The 18,369-nt window shown below is 51.2% G+C and overlaps 3 protein-coding genes across 11 annotated transcripts in view; 1 reads left to right on the forward strand and 2 right to left on the reverse strand.

Moving 5' to 3' along the window:
* Positions 1-207, reverse strand: part of MADD (MAP kinase activating death domain) — a 37,507-nt gene extending 37,300 nt beyond the window's left edge. The window contains exon 1 of the mRNA XM_081062025.1: positions 126-207. The gene's annotated coding sequence lies outside the window, so the exon portion shown is untranslated. The remainder of the gene's footprint in view (positions 1-125) is intronic.
* NR1H3 (nuclear receptor subfamily 1 group H member 3) lies at positions 1-14,057 on the reverse strand. 9 transcript variants are annotated; one of them, XM_081062050.1, is made up of 11 exons: positions 13,885-14,057; positions 8,364-8,481; positions 7,446-7,525; positions 6,746-6,934; positions 5,757-6,023; positions 5,303-5,511; positions 5,020-5,199; positions 4,738-4,837; positions 1,830-1,943; positions 1,498-1,592; positions 1-1,312 (listed from the first exon to the last, which is right to left on the reverse strand). In XM_081062050.1, the coding sequence occupies exons 3-11, from the start codon at positions 7,486-7,488 to the stop codon at positions 1,166-1,168; spliced, it is 1,344 nt and encodes a 447-aa protein (XP_080918176.1). In that variant the 5' UTR covers positions 7,489-7,525; positions 8,364-8,481; positions 13,885-14,057; the 3' UTR covers positions 1-1,165. The 9 variants fall into 9 exon arrangements, with proteins under 9 accessions (XP_080918176.1, XP_080918178.1, XP_080918175.1 ...); XM_081062052.1 differs by lacking the exon at positions 13,885-14,057 and adding an exon at positions 8,812-8,837; XM_081062049.1 differs by lacking the exon at positions 13,885-14,057 and adding an exon at positions 8,787-8,836.
* ACP2 (acid phosphatase 2, lysosomal) overlaps positions 14,031-18,369 on the forward strand; it is a 7,653-nt gene continuing 3,314 nt past the window's right edge. The window contains exons 1-8 of the mRNA XM_081062061.1: positions 14,031-14,253; positions 14,816-14,911; positions 15,163-15,249; positions 16,291-16,443; positions 16,549-16,647; positions 16,724-16,813; positions 17,289-17,421; positions 18,205-18,287. Of these exons, the coding sequence (XP_080918187.1) occupies positions 14,140-14,253; positions 14,816-14,911; positions 15,163-15,249; positions 16,291-16,443; positions 16,549-16,647; positions 16,724-16,813; positions 17,289-17,421; positions 18,205-18,287 (855 nt within the window). The 5' untranslated portion in view covers positions 14,031-14,139. The remainder of the gene's footprint in view (positions 14,254-14,815; positions 14,912-15,162; positions 15,250-16,290; positions 16,444-16,548; positions 16,648-16,723; positions 16,814-17,288; positions 17,422-18,204; positions 18,288-18,369) is intronic.

Consider the following 18,369-nt stretch of genomic DNA (forward strand, 5'->3'; position numbering starts at 1 on the left):
AGGTTGCGCAAATTTTATTTCGACGTGGAAATAACGCCCATTGCAATGAAATGTGGATTAATTGGGAAGAGGCTTCTCAAGATAAACTGCCCCTGAGATTTTTGACCGTTCCCTCCATACCTCACCTTTCTCCCCCTGCGCACGGCTGGGCTGGAAACCAGCTGCCCTAGCGCTGGAGCCTACCAATTCAGGAGCAGCGGGGGGAATTGAGGCCGGAAGGCGCGGCATCACCTACACGGGGTGTGCTCCAAGGGAAGGGGCCGTGAGCGGCGCCGCGGTGCCCACTGGGAAATGGAGTCCAGTCCTGAGAGTCCCAACCCAAGACTGGACAGCCTGTCCCTGACCTCAGGGGACTTTTCTTCCTGTCCCACAGGGTCTGGAGGCCCAGAGGAGGGATTGTTGTGCCCTCTTTTTCAGATGCCAACGGAAAAACCAAGTCATTATACATGCGTGCCCATGAACACAGGTACATGGCTGAGGTGCTAGTTCTGAAAGTTCAACACCTCCTCCCCCACAGAAAGACAACGTGATCCCCCCTGGATCATGAAAGGGGAAGGGACATCTGAATTGAAGCATTTCATTTACTCTCCTGGCGCAACAGGGCTAGTAAAAGGGGGTCCCCAAGGCTGTCTGGCTGGCACTTGTGACTTGTCTCCCTCCTCTGAGTCTGGGGACCATCCTACAAGACACAGCCTTCCCTCTATTGCTGTACCCACCCCCCAGTCTAGAAATTGTATCTCTCATTCTGTATTCATTTTGGTCTTCCTGTACAAACACTGCCAGACTTATCAGTGAGGCAGCAGGGAGGCATTTATGGCCAAGCCACAGAGTGACAGTGGAGAATTTCTCTTGGGGCCCTGTGAGGAAAACAGGAAGTGGTGGAGGCAGGATGGGCAGGGCCCTGGAGAACCTTGTGCAAAGTGGACACCAGGTTCATTCACTTGGTCGGGTCAGTACAGTGTTCAAACGGAGTACAGCTTTGGCAGGACCCCCACTGCCCAGCAGTCACAAAATTCCCAACCCTTTGACTCTCCTTTAATGGCACGTGAGGTTATCCATTGCCCAGCTCCCAGGAACATTTGCCCTTCTCAGTCTGTTACACCTTTGGGAGGCAACCACAGGGCCTCAGCCAGCCCCGAAAACAGAGGATAAGCGTGAAGGAAGGTCATTCGTGCACATCCCAGATCTCAGAGAGCAGTGGGGGAAGCTTTTTGTCCTGCAGGCGCAGTGCAAACACTTGCTCTGAGTGGACGCTGCTCAGTGTTCGGAGGCTCACCAGCTTCATTAGCATCCGTGGGAACATCAGCCGGTCCTGGGGGAAGGAGAGGGACAAGTACAGCCTTTGTCCCAGGGAAGGGGGCAAGGGTAGAAGAATCATGGGAGAGGCAGAGAATTGGTGGCACGATATAATCAGAGGTAGATTCCTGAAGGGAAAGTAGGTGTGTTAGTGAATGAGCCTGTGGACAGGAGGGAAAAGGGCATCGAGGGGAGACTCACATGGGGGTGGTGGATGGAGACATAAGCATGCAGGGCCTCCACATATGTGTGTTGTAGTCTCTCTACCTGGAGCTGGTCCTGCACGTTGGGTCGGTCTACAGGTCACAAATGGAGTTGAGGAGCAGGTTTGGCCAGGGTCAGTTCCATATCCCAAGTCAAACCAAAAACCAGGGACATGCCCCACCCAACCTCTCCCATCCCAAAATAATACAACAAGGGCCTCCACCCCTACGATGCCTGATGCCTGCCCTGTGGGGCCTTCAGCCCCCTTAGTTCAAGTCTCTTGCTCATTTTCCTTCTTGTTCATTTCCCCTCTTGCCCCTCCTCCGCACCTGCAGAAAAGATGCTGATGGCAATGAGCAAAGCAAACTCGGCATCATTGAGTTGCAGCTCATTCATGGCTCTGGAGAACTCAAAGATGGGGTTGATGAACTCCACTTGCAGCCCTGGGGAAGAAGAAGGGAGGATAGGTATGTGGCACAAGCGACAGGAACTTCCTTCTCTCCTCCAATTGCGTAACTTAGAGAACTACTAGGAACTCAATAAGAAGTCTCCAGGGCTCCGCTCTGTAACCTTGAGCAACTTTCTTGATCTCTCCAAGCTTCGACTGTGAGATGGGAATCAAATCTGAACTCGTAAAACTATGGTGATGGTTAAATGATAAAGCATGCGGAGCACTTAGCACTGTGCCCGGCACATAGGAGGTGCTGAATTAAATGATAATGATAATTCTATTATTCTTATTAAAATTCTTGAGGGCCCTACATTACTACCGTGTTTCCCCAAAAAAAAGACCTACCTGCACAATCAGCTCTAATGCGTCTTTTGGAGCAAAAATTAATATAAGATCCGGTCTTATTTTATTATAATATAAGACCCAGTCTTATCTAACATAATATAAGACTGGGTGTTATATTAATTTTTGCTCCAACAGACGCATTAGATCTGATTGTCTGGCTAGGTCTTATTTTTGGGGAAATACGGTGTTAGCTTGGTGCAAAAGTAACTGCGGCTTAAAAGGTTAAAAATAATTGCAAAAACCACAATTATTTTTGCACCAATCTAATAGAAATAGAAGCCACTCACTTTTGTTTATAGAGAAGACTTTTTCACTGGCAATTGGCCTTACTTATTTGAATACTAGACGTACATTTCATGTTTCACATCCTGAGGGAACTTAGCAATGTGATTAAGGGTGTGGACTCTGGTGCCAGACTGCCTGAGTTTGAGTCCTGGCTTTACGATTTACCAGGCTGTGTGACCTTGGGTAAGTTATTTAACCTCTCTGGGCATTGGTTTTCCCATGTGTAAAATGGAGATAATAGCATGTCCTTCATAATGGGTCCTTAAAATAATGTGTGACATGGTAAGTACTATATAAGTATTTGCTAAATAAATAATAAATTTTAAAAAGTAGAACCAGTCTTCTTGCTGAGGAGACTGAAGTTCAACAAACGTCAACCTAAAGTCACGACATCTAAAGAACACTTCTCCTATACACACTTGCAAAGTCTCCCCACCCCACACCCTCACCGAGGCTTTCTCAGATTTCTTTTAGCAACCATCTGCTAACACTTCCATTGGAGGCTTCTTGATTAGTCACTTTCTGTACTTTCACACTGACATTTATCAAGTGTGTGTCAATCCATTTAATGGACAAGCCCCATTTTATACAGTATTTGTTGGTGAGGTATTGAGCCTGGAATTGCGCTGACTAGCCCGTTTGTACAGAGCAGACAAGGAGTCTAGAGCTGGGTTACGCATCCTGCAAGGGTCTGCTACTGCTCGCAGCCTGAACACCTCCAATGCCATCGGTCATCATGTAGAGGGGGAAGGAGACCCGGCAAAAAGAGGGCCCCTGTTCCTTCTCCCCAAGACCTCACTGACAAAATGACAAATGAAAGGCAAACATGATATCAAAATTACTTATATAAATGAATCTATAAATAGGTACAGATTCAGACAGCACAAGCCTGCAAATGCTGAAGGAACACACAGGCATGACAACTGGGAGGGGTCAGAGAGTGGGATGTTATGAAGGAGGAGGCCGTGGTTAAGAAGGCCTGGGATGATGGCCACTTGGGGAAAGAAGGTTTGGTAGAGAAAGGGGGCAGGAAGAGGCTGGAAAAAGTCATTAAGTTGCCCCTATTAGGTCCCTATACATTCAGGCAGCACACAGGAGGCAAGGGCTGCCAACACATCCCCCACCCCCTATATAGTCAAGGGAGGCCTTTCTAGAAAGCTTACTGGGTAGGCTGTGTTGGAACAACAAGAGGCACAGGAGCTGGCCTGAGTCACCAGACACCAGAGAAGACTTTCTGAGCTCTGTCCTGGAGATCAGGACCTCACAAGCCCAAGAGGGAGTCGCCGCATCAGCCATCATGCACAGACCCACTCACTCAGTCGTCAGACTGCTCGGTCTCCTGCTGAGTGTCCCTTCCCATCCCTCCAGAACACCCTCAGCCTTCCATCCCTTCCCAACTCTGCTCCCATAACACAGACATTACCAGCAATTGGATATGAGGAAAACCAACACTGCTTACTTAGCCTGCAAGCAAGCAAGCATCAGACAGAGAGCAGCAATGGGAACGAATTCTTGCAGAAAATACTACAGGTACAGGATGGTGATAGAAGCATCCACTCTTATCCCAAAGCTACCCGATCTGGATATGTTTGCTTGTGTTTCAGCTCCAGTTCCAAGGCTCATCAGAAAGCGCAGTTGAAAAAGTGTAGGGGGAAATTAGCCCACTGATCCTTACAGAGCAGATCTGAGAAAGATCTGCTCATTACTGACTCCTAAAAGGCTCGGTATAGCTGATTTCAAGCTTTTTTTCTAGCTGTAAAATCTTTTCTTGAAGCAAAACATTATGCAGAAGCATGATGTATAATGCAGATTTAAATGAAGCTTCTTGTTTGGCTAAAGTAAGGATGAAGGACATTCCTCTCCGTGTTTCTCCTCTAAGGTGACACTTTCACAGTGTCACCTGTGCTCCCTCGGGTTCCTCGGAGCACAGTTTGAGAACCACTGGCCTAATAGAACAGAGGACAGGAGTCTATTTGGGGCAGTTGAGAGAGGCCTGTCAACATTCTGACTTTTTGTCTTAGGAAAACAAGTGACGCTTTCCCTTTATAGCCACCCGAATCTTAACCCTGCGGTCCCAGTGTCACTATGCCCCGCCCCCCCTCCCGGAAAAAGTGTCTGTCCGTCCAGCCCAGTCCCTTTGTGATGGCAGTTCTCACCTGCTTTGGCAAAGTCTTCCCGGTTATAACTGAAATCCTTGAGGAAGGTGATACTCTCACTCCCAGGGTTGTACCTCCGAGACGTCTCCAGAAGCATCACCTGAACAAGTACAGGACCTCAAACAGGGACATGGCGGGCTGGTCTCCGCACCTTCAAGGGAAGGTCGAGCCCCTCCTCCCTACTTCCCAGTGGATCTGGCTTCCCGACTGGCTGCTGGCCCCTCCCACATACAGTCCTGCTCGGGCTCCCTCCCCCCTCCGCCCCGCCCGCCCGCCAGCCACCTCGATGGCAGAGGTCTTCAGCAGGGCGATCTGGTCCTCCCGGCTGAGCTGCAGGAAGCCGGGCAGCTGTTTGGCAAAGTCAACGATCTCCTGCACAGAGACTATGGCCAGCTCGGTGAAGTGGGCAAAGCGCTGCTGACGGGCCTCTCGGCTCTGGGGATCTGGGGCCATGGGCCAAGGCTACCCGTAGGGCAAGGAGGGAAAAACAAGCACTCTGAGTCGGGTGCCAAGAAGCCAGCTGGCACTCCAGGCACGGCCACCTCTCCCCCAGTCCCTGAGGTACCGTGACTCGAAGCCGGTCAGAAAAGGAGCGTCTGTTGCACTGTTGCTGGGCAGCCACCAGCTTCTCGATCATGCCCAGTTGCTCCGGGCTGAGCTGGGGCAGGACTTGGGGAGGTGAGGATGCCTTTGGGGGCATGGATGTGGCCTGAGCCTGTTCCTCCTCTTGCCGCTTCAGTTTCTTCAGGCGGATCTGTTCTTCTGACAGGACACCTACGGAAGGCGCCAGACATGAGGAGGGAAGGAGAGAGGAAGAAGGGAAGCAAGGATGGGCCAGAGGGGTAGTTTGAGGCTCCAGAAAAGCAGAGATCGTTGGGTAAAGGAAGAGATTTAAACCCATATTTAGGGACCGTGTAGGAAGGCCCAGTAGGCTCAGCTGCCTGTCTGCCCTCACACCCTGGCAGCTGCTGGCCCCATTCCCACCAGCCCCTCCCCCATTCCCGGTCCCAGGTACTTACACTCCTCCCGCATGCCAGCCTGGCGGCATTTGCGAAGGCGACACTCCTGGCACTTGCGACGCATATAGGTGTCCATGGGGCAGTGGCCCCCGCTGTGGCAGATGTAGCGTGCCCCTTTGATGACACTGCGGCGGAAGAATCCCTTGCAGCCCTCACAGCTCAGCACGTTGTAGTGGAAGCCAGAGGCCTTGTCCCCACACACACTGCACAGCTCATTGCCCAGCATTTTGGGGGCTGGCCCCTTTTTCCGCTTTTGTGGACGGAGCTCTGGATACAGGGAAGTGCCTTAATGTTCTTCTCCAACGAACAAGCTCGGTGCCCAGTCGGCCATTGCCCTGAGCATTCCGTGACCTTCATGCCCTTTTAATAAGCAGTCTAATCTCTCTATTATAAGAAAGTAGCTCTCATATGTCCAGTGCTATTTAATTATGTGCCATGTACTGTCTGAGCCTTTTATATGCATTGATCCTGACAACAACCATAAGTAAGAGATAGGTACTACCGTGTTTCCCCAAAAATAAGGCCTAGCCGGACAATCAGGTCTAATGCGTCTTTTGGAGCAAAAATTAACATAAGACCCAGTCTTATTTTACTGTTATATAAGGCTGGGTCTTATATCATATCATATCATCTCATCTCATCTCATCTCATCTCATCTCATCTCATACTGGGTCTAATATAATATAATAATATAATATGATATAATATCGGGACTTATATAAATTTTTGCTCCAAAAGACACATTAGAGCTGATTGTCTGGTGAGGTCTTATTTTCGAGGAAACATGGTTTTATTATTTGCATTTTCGGAATAAGGAAAATGAGGCTCAGAAAGGCTTGAGGTAGAGACAAAATCCACACTCAGATCACTCAGGTCTGCTTGACACCAAAGCCTGGGGATCTAACCGTGATCTTATAAGGTAAAGAGCCCTAAGGTACCCCTCCCAGATCCAGGGAGCCCCTACCACCTGCACACCCAGCATTCCTCACCTGTGCTCTCTGAAAGGGCCTCCGTGGCAGGGAGCAGGCCTGTGGGCTCTCCTGCCTTTAGCCCCATCCTCAAAGTGCCCCCAGCTGACTGGGCCATGCTGGCTTCTTCCCTGCGGGTGCAGTTGCTGCCTCCCAGGGCCTGGCTGCTTGCATCTTGTGTGTCTGCTTCCCACAGCTCTCCTGCAGAGTCTGAGCCGGGGGAAAAAGGAGCACAAGAGGGTCTCAAGTCCTCCCCGTTCACTTCCCCAGCGTCCTGGCTGGGAAACGACAAACTTATTTCCACCCATAGAGGGCAGCAAAACATCAGCTCAGGCTTCAGGACCCTGGGTTTGTGTGGGCTCTAGGGCTAGTCGCTTGCAGTCTCCTGTACTTCAATACCTTAAGTGAGGATGTTAACCCTTATTCCCTTGGGGGGCTCACATGCATCTATTTCAGACAGAATTGTTCAAAGCCAGAGCTGGGTGAGCACTGGACGTGCCAACTCTCCCCAGCAGCAAACCTGATTGAGAAGGAACTTGGGTGCCTGCAAGGGCCAGGGATCAGAACCAGGGCAGAGGTAGTCTGAGCAGAAGGAGGCAAGGATGGCTCTAGACTGCTCTCTGGGGAAGGGCAGAGGCAGGTAGTGAAGGAAACTGATTACTGTGGGAGGAGAGGAGCTGGGACGTGGCTCAGGGGAGAGGGCTGGAGTGAAGCAGCTTACCAGGAGAAACGTCAGGCACAGGGGCCTCCAGCCACAAGGACATCTCTTCCTGGAGCCCTGTACATTACCAAGGAACTGTCCTGCAGGAACAACCCAGGTTATACTCTTCCAGAACTGGGCTCCTTCTTTATCAGTACTAACATATCAGCAAACATTGACTCGAGATATATAATATACGAGTGTGTGTGTGTGTGTGTATGTGTGTGCATATATATATATATATATATATATATATATATATATATATATATATATATATACATACACATCGGCCTGTGCTAAGGCTTTACATGCCTTACTCACAGTATCCTATGAGGTCAGGACTATTCTGATGCCCATTTTACAGATGAGGAAACTGAGGTTCAAAGAGATTAAGTAAATTGCCTATGGCCATACTGTTAGGCAGTGTGACCAAGACTCCAACTCTGGTCTCTCTGGCTCCACAATCTGAGCTCTCAGCTACCATGCCACCTTTTCTTCTCAGGGCCCATCTCCAAGCTGTCAGGGAATGTTTAAGCCATCTGCCCTGGTTCTGTCCCAGCCCCTTCCCCCTCACTCCAGCACTGGGAACAGCCAAAGTTGGGCAGGACCAGGACACAGGATGGAGGTTCACTCCACCCAGTGAAACATGCTGCTTGTTAGACAACCTCACTCCTGCCACTTCCCAGGATCCCAGCACAAACCTGTTGCCTCCAAGAGTTGCCCCAATTCATATAGGACTTCCTCCCTCACAGCCCCTCAGGAGTTAATCAGGGACCTAACTAGAATGCTGTTGCTGCCCAAGCTTCCATCACCATCATCATCCCTCAGAGACCCCTTTCTAAGACCCATACAACCCTCCCCTCCACGCCCCCCTCCTCCCCACACACCAGACACACACACACAGAACCCCAGGCCAGTGCTGAGGAGCAGACCCACCGAATGCCCGGGCCACCAGACTTCCTGGCTGGGACAGTCTCTGGAGCCCCCTTGCTGAGAGAGGAGGAAGGTGCAGTCCCTTGTCCAGAGGCTTCAGCGGGCAGCTGAGGAGCCGGAGCTGAGCAAGAGAGGGGCCCGGAGCCCCAGGGAAGTAATATGGGGAAAGGCTGAGGGGAGGGACTGCCAAGGGGTCGGGCCACTGCTCCTTCCTGCCAGGCAGCAAGGAGCCGGAGCCGGAGCCGACTGACGGGAGCCCTGGCCTCCTCACCCCCGCCCACGGGGCAGCTTCCCCACCACGCTGACTCCTCCCCAGCCAGCCACCCCCTCAGCCCAGCACCACCCTGGCCCCCCTACCCCCAACCCCGACAGTGGCATTTCCCTGCAGACTGGCCAGTTCCATGTCTCTCCCCTTCCTCTCCTCACCCCAGCTGCTCTTAGCTGCTCTTACAGAAGGACTGCCTCCCAGGCACCCCCACCCCAATCCCGGCAGCCTCCAGAGTTGGCGTTCCCTCCCCTCCATAGACATTTCGTGGAGCAAAGGTCCCAGCACGGCCTGGAATTGCAACACGGAGCCCCAGCCTGTTTCCCAGCCTCCCTCCTCCTCCCCTGCCTCTGGGAAGGGGCCAAGAAGCTCTCCCCACCAGTTCCAGGCCTCAGCCAAGCTGGTATAACTCCAGCGGTGGAGCAAGGCAGGTGCTGGGTCTTCCTGGGAGTCCCTGAATGTGGGTGCCCTGTGAGGACCACTGACATGGGAGGAAGCCAGGACAGAGAGGAGCAATGGCAGGCCTGGGCTAGGGGTGGAGGTAGAGATGGCAAGTGACCCAGGTGCCCGCCCAGGATGCACCTGGGAAGGTATGCACGTTCTGTCATCTGGGGAGCAGCTCCGTCTGAAGTGATGGCAGCCTCTGTCCAGCAACTACTGAGATGATAGACTTAGCCTCCCTGTCCTATTGCTTGGAACGTGAGCTCCATCCCTGAAGGTAGGCACCGTGTTTTATTGACTTTGTCTCCCATGTAGCCCATGGATCAGGGCCTGGCATAGAGTAGGCAACAGAGTAGGTACTGTGTTCCTGCTTGTTAAATGAGTAAGTAAACAAAAAAAGTAATATGACCCCCTTCTATCCTATACTTGCTGCTCCAGCCAATTTCATCTCAGCATGTTGATTTGGGGCCCTGGGCTCAGGTTTTGGGTTCAAATCCTGACCTTGTCTTTGTCTTCTTTTATGAGCTGTGTGATCTTAGTGAACTGTTCAATAAATGGTGGCAGTGACTACATTTCCAGTCCTTTCAGGTACGGGACTTCCCATCACCTGGACTCTGTGCATTGGTAACCTGCCAGTGCTTATTTCCATATGTAAACCCCTCACTGCCTCTTTGGTTCTTAGAGCAGCCCCAGGAGAGAGGGTAAGCAACACAAGCTCCATCTTAGAGAGAATACTAAGCTTGTGGGAGGGGCTTCCCGAAGGCCACACACAGTGGCCAAGCTGGGATCAGAACCCAGATGTCCTCACTCCAGTCCCTATCCTCTTTCTCCTGTGTCAGAGTCTAGGATACTCTTGTCTGGTTGCCTCTCAGGTCTGCTGGACCAGTGAAGCGCTGAAATGGAGGAAACCAGGGCTGGGGGGCTGCAGTGGGAGAGGCAGAGCGCTCTGGGGATGCTTTAGTCCAGATGTGGGAAGCGAGGAGCTGAGGTTACTGCTGACTGTTCACCCCATGCCCCACTCCCAGCTTCCTGCTCACAGACTCTTCCTGTTTTGCTGTGAACTCCAGTTCCCATGGGCCCCACATTAAAGCATAGGACAGGGGCCAGGGCAGGCAGCCAGAGTGACTGAAACAGAAATGAATAGGGTACCAGGGAAGAGGACAGAGGGAACAGGGAAAGAGTGGACAGGGGGTGTGGGGAGCAGGATGGGAGAAGGACAGGGAAAGCAGAAATAGAACAGGAGCTTGGTGAAAGATGGGAGGAAGCACAGGGTGGGGCAGGGGGAACAGGCGGGGTTTGGGGAGCAGAGACTTGAGAAGACAGCAGGCTGGGTGGTGTTGCAAAATCTGCCCATGCACTCACTTTCCCATTTCAGAAAAGCCCCTCTGACACCCCCCATCTCAAAGTTCTGCCTCCAGCTTTTGTTCTTGTTCCCTCTCATCACAAGGTCATCCCCTCACAAGGCTCCCACCCTCCTCTGGGCATCTCTGAGTCATGAGCACAACGCTCTCCATTCCTCTTTCGTGTGTTTCTTCTCCGAATTTCAACAGGCCCAGCTGTCCTGGGAAATTAGAAACCAGGGACTCCAGCTTCTGGGAAACTGGAACTGTTCTGTCCCAGCACTTGGTCCAGCTCCCTCCTCGGCCTTTCCCCATTCCCAGCAGCTCCAGCATAGGAACACAGTCAGAGATGTCACTGAAACACCTGCTTACAAGGAACTCGGGATAGGACACTGGTCTGGGGCCTGATGACTTATCTTCTGGGAGTTGGCAAAAGCCTTTCTCATCCACTTCTGATCTTCAAGTCCCTAGTCTCCCCACAGCCCAGGACCCCATCTGGAGCCTTCCGACCCCAGCTGGAGCCATTTGCTGAACAAGCAGGTCCGGATGCCATCTCCCTCAAGCCAGGGAATCAGCCTCAGCCTCGTCTCAAGTAGAGGAGGAGGAAACATAACTAGTGTTATACTGCCAGAGCTACCCATTCAGGTTATAGGGGTTCAGGAACCACTCCCCCCCACCCACCCAAGAAGGGAAGGGGGAGAAAAATGGGGGGAGACCAAAACCTGTTGACAATATCTCCACAGAGTTTCCAGAGACCAACTACTGGACTTCTCCCCCGAGGCAGGGCAAGTGGTCAGGTGATTGGCCGCTGGAACCACATGTCCCATTTTGCCAGCCCCACCCCTAGGGCACAGTCCCATAGCAGATATTAGGTGCAAACCCTCCGTGTCCTGTGGCACCTTTCCTATGTTTCCTTGGCTCCTAGAGGAGTCAGTATGCCTGGGAACACTTCAGCGGTCTTCCAAGTCCCATTTGACCCCTAGAACCTCTGTAGGCTTCTCATTGCAGCCAAGGGGAACCATGACGCAAAAATAGGAGCATTCACAAGCCCATGGTTGTATGCACTACTGGATAACTCTCCTGCAAAGACTCAAATTCCCATGAAGCAGGCCACAAAGTACGGTTTGCCGTGATGGTCAGGGGCAACTGCTTCTTGCTCCCTCCCTCACCATTCTGGAAAGGTGCAGAGTGTGGGAGCATCTTGCAGGCCCCTCAAATGACTTCTGCCCAAACTCCCAATCACAAGATAGAGAACCACCCAGGAATCCCTGCTTCTAAGACCAATGAGTTCAGAGATGATATAGAAGACAGAAAGGAAAGAAGTAACACTTACTTAGGCCCCACTACATGTATATATAGCCTAGGAGATACTTGTAGTTATTAGCAAGGAGCCAAATATCAAATTTAGATACAGGTATGGCTGACTCAAAAGCTCAAATTCAAACAAACCCCCCTCCTCCTTACTCCATTACACAAAACTGCCTCCCCAGATGGGAAAAATGGTTAACTCTCCGGGATTTAGGTTCACTTCTGCCAATTAAGGGTAGAGCAGTGGTTCCCAAACCTGGCCTCACTTTCAGAGATTCTGACTTGTTTGGTCTGGGGTAGGCCCATGTATCTATCTATCTACCTATCTACATGTCTATTTTTATTAATATTTTGCATCTGTAATTGGGAACCAAGGTGTAGGGACCACTGAATCTAGTAAAAATATGCAGAAACTGGGTGTCCAGAAACCAGGGCTCAGCTCTTGGCTCTACCATGTACTTGTGATGTGACCCTCACCCTTCACGGATTTGTTCCTCACTATAAAAACTGAAATATCTGCTCCACCAATCCTTCCTACATGGGATACTTGCAGGCACAAAGGATATAAACAGAATTTAGCAAGTGCAGGGGGCCGGGAAGCCAAAGATTAATTTGAGGGATTTCTGTTCTACTTGCCAAAATTTAGTGAGATCACAATGATCTGGCTAGTTTGCACGTAGAATAGGGGCATATTAAAAGAAAACACTCAAAACTCCCACTAATATGCAGTACTTTACCAATTAGTATGCCCATTCAACCCCACCAATCTGAAAAGGTAAAATGTTTTCCTTTGTCAGAAATATCTTTATTGAAGGTATTTTGGGGACCACCGAATAAAGTTTAACAATGTAGTTTGAGCAGAAATAGTCCATTATAAAGACTAGTTGACTGGGATTGGGGCCACCAATATAGTTCAGCAAAAGCAATTTGAGCAGCCTTTGAGAAATGTTCCATTATAAGGACTACTTAACTGGGAATCAGAAAGCTTGAGTTTTAATTCATTCTCCTAAACTGTGTGACCTTGGAAAAGTCACTTCCTCTCTCTAGGTTTGTTTTCTTACAAGCTAGTAAAGAGGACTAGCTTAGATCAGGGATTCAAAGATGCTGACTTATGGACTATGAATAGTCTCTGTGAACCACTTGGGATTACATGTAAAATTCCACTTGTGTTTATGTGTGTGGTCATTTTTCTGGAGGAGAGGGAACTAAATTTTCATCTGATTCATAAAGGAGTTTGTCACTAAATAAGAAGGTTAAGAACTACCTGGCTACCAGGAATTCAGCTCTCATATTTTATTTACTCTATAACAACTCCGGAAGCAAAGTTTAGATCCTGAGGTATATATAAATAGTTGAATCTAGAGTCCGAGTGCAAGATAATGACCCTTTTTCCCACGTAGTTCTGATCAGATATTTCTGTGATGATTTGAAGTGATTTGCTTCTAGTGGGCAGATTGAATTAAAGCATCCCCAAGGGCCTATGATCTGACCTCCAAGAGCTATGAGTCACTCCCAGCTCAGTCGCAAAGCCTTAAGACCAAATTGGCTGCACCTGGACCTCAATGGTCACTGCCAAGAGGGCCTCTGATTCTGCCCCACATACTCCCACTTGGTAAGTTTCTTCCCCTTACTCCTATACATCTCCCAACTGGTCTGAAATTACTCCCTTAGGGATTCACTACTTGGGTTTTGCAAAGTCTGAACATCCCGTGCAACCCAGCTCCTTCATGAAGAGGCATGACATGTTGATTCTAATTAACTAAAACTGAGAATGGATGGTTGGATGAGCAGAGAAAGGACTGGAAGGGGAAATGAGAGACCTTCTGAGGCTTTGCTCTGGGCATGACCAGAAGGCTAGACTGTGACCAACCTCAAGGACACAGAAGTCCAAAGAGCTGTTTACACGCTGTGCCCTGCATCTCAAACAGGACCTCTGATGGAGAACAGAACCAGGGCCAAGGCTCAAATTCCACCCGAAGGCAGGGGTATGAAGATGGGCGCCCGACACCACTCCTCGCCCCAATTCTGCACCCGCTGTGGCTCTGGAGTCAGTCCCGGCGGCGCCCGTGGGGGCGCTCGCTCTCGGGTCACAGTCCAGCACAGCGCAAGTGCCACCTTGGTACAGCGTCTCCGCGGGCTAAGGCTAACCCGAGCTCAGGGTTTTCTTTACCAAGATGAGGTCTCCAAGCTCTTTCTGCCGCGCGAGGTCGCGCTACATTCCCACGCTGCTCTGCCACGGTCGGATCACGAGTTTCCTGCAAGCATTCCCTCCCAGATTCCTCCTTCTCGCACCATCACTGCCCCTCCTTTAGCAAGATGGCGGCGAGCGCACTTCCGGTGTGTGTTCCTAAGGGTGCGTCCGGGCGGCCGCTGCAGGTGCCGCCCAACGGGTTCCAGCCTCTTTGCTGCACAGACTATAACGGTGATGGCGTGCGGACAGTTTGGCTGGAGCCGGGCGGCTCTTCTCCACCTACTTCTTGGCGTGAACCTGATGGTGATGCCACCCACCCAAGCCCGGAGTCTGCGCTTCGTCACCTTGGTAATAACCTAGAGTCGCCAGAGCTGGGCTTGCTGGTGGAGGGAGGGACGGGCTTGTGCTGGGGTTTGGGGTGTAGAGGAGGAGGAGCCGGTTTAGGAGACGACTAAACTGTGTTGGAGGCCCGGCTTCGGAATCAGTGTGGAGCCCTTGGGTATTTGTGAGGCTGGAGGAGTTTTATCTCAGGAGATAGGTCCGGTGAGTCTGCCCTAGACGGAGCTGTGGTCGAATGGTTAGGAGACTCACCCCCACAGAGACGCCTTTGCTGATCTTTTGTTCAGTGTCCCCCCACCCCCCACCCCAAGTGCGTTGCCTTTACTTCTCTTTTCCTTTTCCATCTGTGTCTTTGGCTTTGTCTGTGGTCTCCGGTGTCGTTGCCTAGCCAAGGTAGAATCTCTAGAATCTGGAAGAAGTTACTGACTTCTGAGTTGGGGGTCTTTTCCAGTGGGTAGAGTTAAGGCTTCCCAGAGTGAGACTTCCCTCCCCAACACGGGGCGGAAGTGTGCTCTGTATCCCCATCATGGAGACCCTTCTGACCTGTAGGCAAATCATTGTCCTTCCTCAGCTGTACCGACATGGAGACCGGTCACCAGTGAAGACATATCCCAAGGATCCTTATCAGGAAGAAGAATGGCCCCAGGGGTTTGGTCAGTTAACCAAGGTGGGTCAGAAGCCAGCCCTTCCTCAGCATGAGCTGTAAAATGACCTCTAACGCAAGCTACACAACTTGGGGCCCCACCAGACTGCCGTGTCTCACATGGGTGCTGACTTCGATCAGGTTTCTTAAGCTTACTTTCCTCTGTGCCCAACACAGTATCACCCATAGTTGGCCACCTAATACATGACTTCTGGGATCAGATTAGCCCACATCCCTTTCTTCTGGACCCTCTTACCCCTTGCGTTTGCCCGTAGGAGGGGATGCTCCAGCACTGGGAGCTGGGTCAGGCTCTGCGGCAGCGCTACCGTGATTTTCTCAACACCTCTTACCACCGGCAAGAGGTAAGGCTGGGAGCTCACGAGGCAAGGGGAATGGGATCTGCTGTCCTCAGCCTATGTCCTCAGGGAGCCTAAGGGTGAGGCTGGGTACTCTGGCCTCCCTCCATGAATATTTGATTACAACTATAGCACAGAACATCCGAGGGCAGTCTAGAACAAAACCCTAGAGGCTGAGTTACTCCTGCTTGGCTGGAAAGAGGCAAAACTTCTCAAGCATCCAAGCTCAGACTTAAGGAAGGGTCTGGAATAACTCAGGATTTCCATCCAAGACACTTGAGTTTCTACTATGAGCCAAGCACTATGCTAGCATTTTGCATATAATGGTACACCACACAGATATGATCTCTGTCTTGGTGGAGCTTAGAATGTAGTAAGGGTGACATGATAAACTACACAGAGCCAAGAGATAAAGGTAGCAGGGAAGACATACATAGAGAGGACAGGTCAGGGAAGATTGGCAAGTGGGTTGACTCCTTGAGGCCCTCTCCTCACCCCAAGGGTGGGATAGCTGTTCCTCGGGTTACCACTCTCAGCCACAGCTGTCTCAAGAGTCTCTAGATATTCCCTTGAGGGCCAGCTCTATCCTTGCCCTTCCCTACAGCTTCCTCCTCCCTTTTCCACAAGCAATTATCTGTTCGTTGTCTTATTTCCTCTCCCTGGTCTCTAAACCAGTTTATAAAAGGGAATGTAAATAGAGATAGTTTCTGCCCTCAAGGATCCTGGCCTAGGTAGGGAGATAGGTGTTATAAAACTAGTCAGACAGACAAACCCAAGAGCCTTACTGACTAAGCACTTTGGACAGGGAGGGGTATTTGAACTGGAGCCATTCCCATGGGAGCCATTCTCAGTGGTGACAGCTAACTCTCACTTGAGTGTTTGGGCCTTTGCTGGAAAAAGCCCAGAGAGGGTACAAGAGCCGGATGCATGGCAGGATTACAATTTGCTGGGTAATCATCAAGAAGCGGTTTTCCCCTAGGGCCCACTGAGGGGCCAAAGCTCCTGACCCCACCCCCACAGGTGAGACTCATGTTGTCATCTCTGCAGGTTTATGTGCGAAGTACAGACTTTGATCGTACTCTCATGAGTGCTGAGGCCAACCTGGCTGGACTCTTCCCTCCCAGTGGGACGCAGCGTTTCAACCCAAACATCTCTTGGCAGCCTATCCCCGTCCACACTGTGCCTGTTGCTGAGGACAGGGTAAGACTGGCCAGACCTTTCCAGAAAGCAGAGGGACAGCTCTGGCCATGGGCCTGCTGATCACTGACTCCTTCTCTGCCTCTGCTTCCCCCTTTTGGTCTGTAGCTGCTGAAGTTTCCGTTGGGCCCATGTCCTCGTTATGAGCAGCTGCAGAATGATACCAGGCGGACACCCGAGTATCAGAATGAGAGTATTGAGAATGCAGTGAGTGGGGCTGAGGTGGAGGGTCATCACACTCCTTTCCCCCAGGGCAGGACTGAGCCCGATCCATTTTTCATAGCAATTTCTGGATATGGTGGCCAATGAGACAGGGCTTACGGACTTGACATTGGAGACCGTCTGGAATGTTTATGACACACTCTTCTGTGAGGTAAGCCACGGAGGGTCCCCAGTGTGACCGCTCTTCTTTCACTCAGCAGGCCAGGTGACCAGGACAAGTAGAACACAATGCCTGGCCACCATTCCCACTGAGGAGTTCCAGGCAAGCAGCCTGCTTCTTGTGAAACAAGGGAAGTTCCCTCACGGGTGAAAAAGACCTCCCAAGTGGGAAATAGTTTATTCATTGTCAGCAGTTCCTGCCCTTCACCCAGAGCCCTGGTGGTATCTGACTCCATCCTGAGTCATGTGTTCTGCTGAGTCATGCGTTCTGTGGTGCGCCTCCTTTCCTCTGCCCTGCAGTCTCAACACTGTCTGCCAGGTCTTCTGGTTCCAGTCCCTCTGCCTCAGCTCTCCTCTCCTTTCCCTCCCCTCACACACACAGGCACCTTCTCACTGGGGAAGAGAGATGCCCCGGGAGAGGCTCTGGCCTAGGCCAGGGGAGCTAACCTGCACACTGCGATACGCAGAAAACACACGGGCTAGTCCTGCCGCCCTGGGCCTCGCCCCAAACCATGCAGCGTCTGAGCCGGCTAAAGGACTTCAGCTTTCGCTTCCTCTTCGGAATCCACGAGCAGGCAGAGAAGGCCCGGCTTCAGGGGGGTGAGTGACAAGAGCAGCATGTCACTCCCCTCCTCAGGACTCTTAAGTGTTAAAAATCTGCTATTGGGGGCTTCTCAGACACGTACTTCTCCACCTGAAATATCCTCTGCTCTTTCAAAACCAAATCCCTTGTCATCACGTTAGTCATCAAAGTCTCCCCAATCCTCCAAATGCTTAGCACGTTTGTCTCTGAATGACCAGTCAGGTTTGCATACTTCTTTTCTGCCATTCGTGTTCTTAAGTTTCACCCATGTCAGAAGACCTTTCCCCCTCAAATGAAGACCTACCTCAAGAGAACCACTGGGGGCCACTTTGAAAGAAGGTCAAGAGTAATACGCATGCCAGTTTCCTGATCTGAGCACCCCAGGGAGTGCTAGCTGTCAAACCTTTCTGACATCTCAGTGATTTTCAGGGCCTGATATGGCAGAGTTCCCCTGGCCTGCCTGGAGCCGCCCCCTTGTGTGTTCTGAAGGAATTTTAAGTTTCTACTTTTCCAAATTGGAGGAATTCCTCAAACATAGGCAGGGCCTCGTAGCTCATTTATAAATGGGCAGGTTACTACATCCATATTGAAGTATAGACACTGTTTTATCTCGCTTCCCTCTGTCAATGTGAAAGTTGTTAGAGCACAGGGCGTGCTGCATAGTTCTATGTGGGTCCCATGTGCCGAGAGTTCTCTGTGCTGGTGAGCAGACCCAGGACGAGCAGAGCGAGGGCCACAGATAGGTCTGATCAGAAGACAGTGGCGGCTATAGCCAGACACTGGGGACTTTTCTCCTTCAGGAGTCCTGCTGGCTCAGATACGGAAGAACCTGACTCTGATGGCTGCCTCCTCCCAACTCCCTAAGCTGCTGGTTTACTCTGCGGTAAGCTCCCTTGGTCCCCAACGTGCTAACGTCAAGCAGGGAGCTGCATTTCTTCTCTATTTAGTGCCTGGGGGGTGTGGGG

Source organism: Rhinolophus hipposideros (genome assembly GCF_964194185.1).
Source record: "Rhinolophus hipposideros genome assembly, chromosome: 10".
Taxonomy (NCBI): Eukaryota; Metazoa; Chordata; class Mammalia; order Chiroptera; family Rhinolophidae; genus Rhinolophus; species Rhinolophus hipposideros.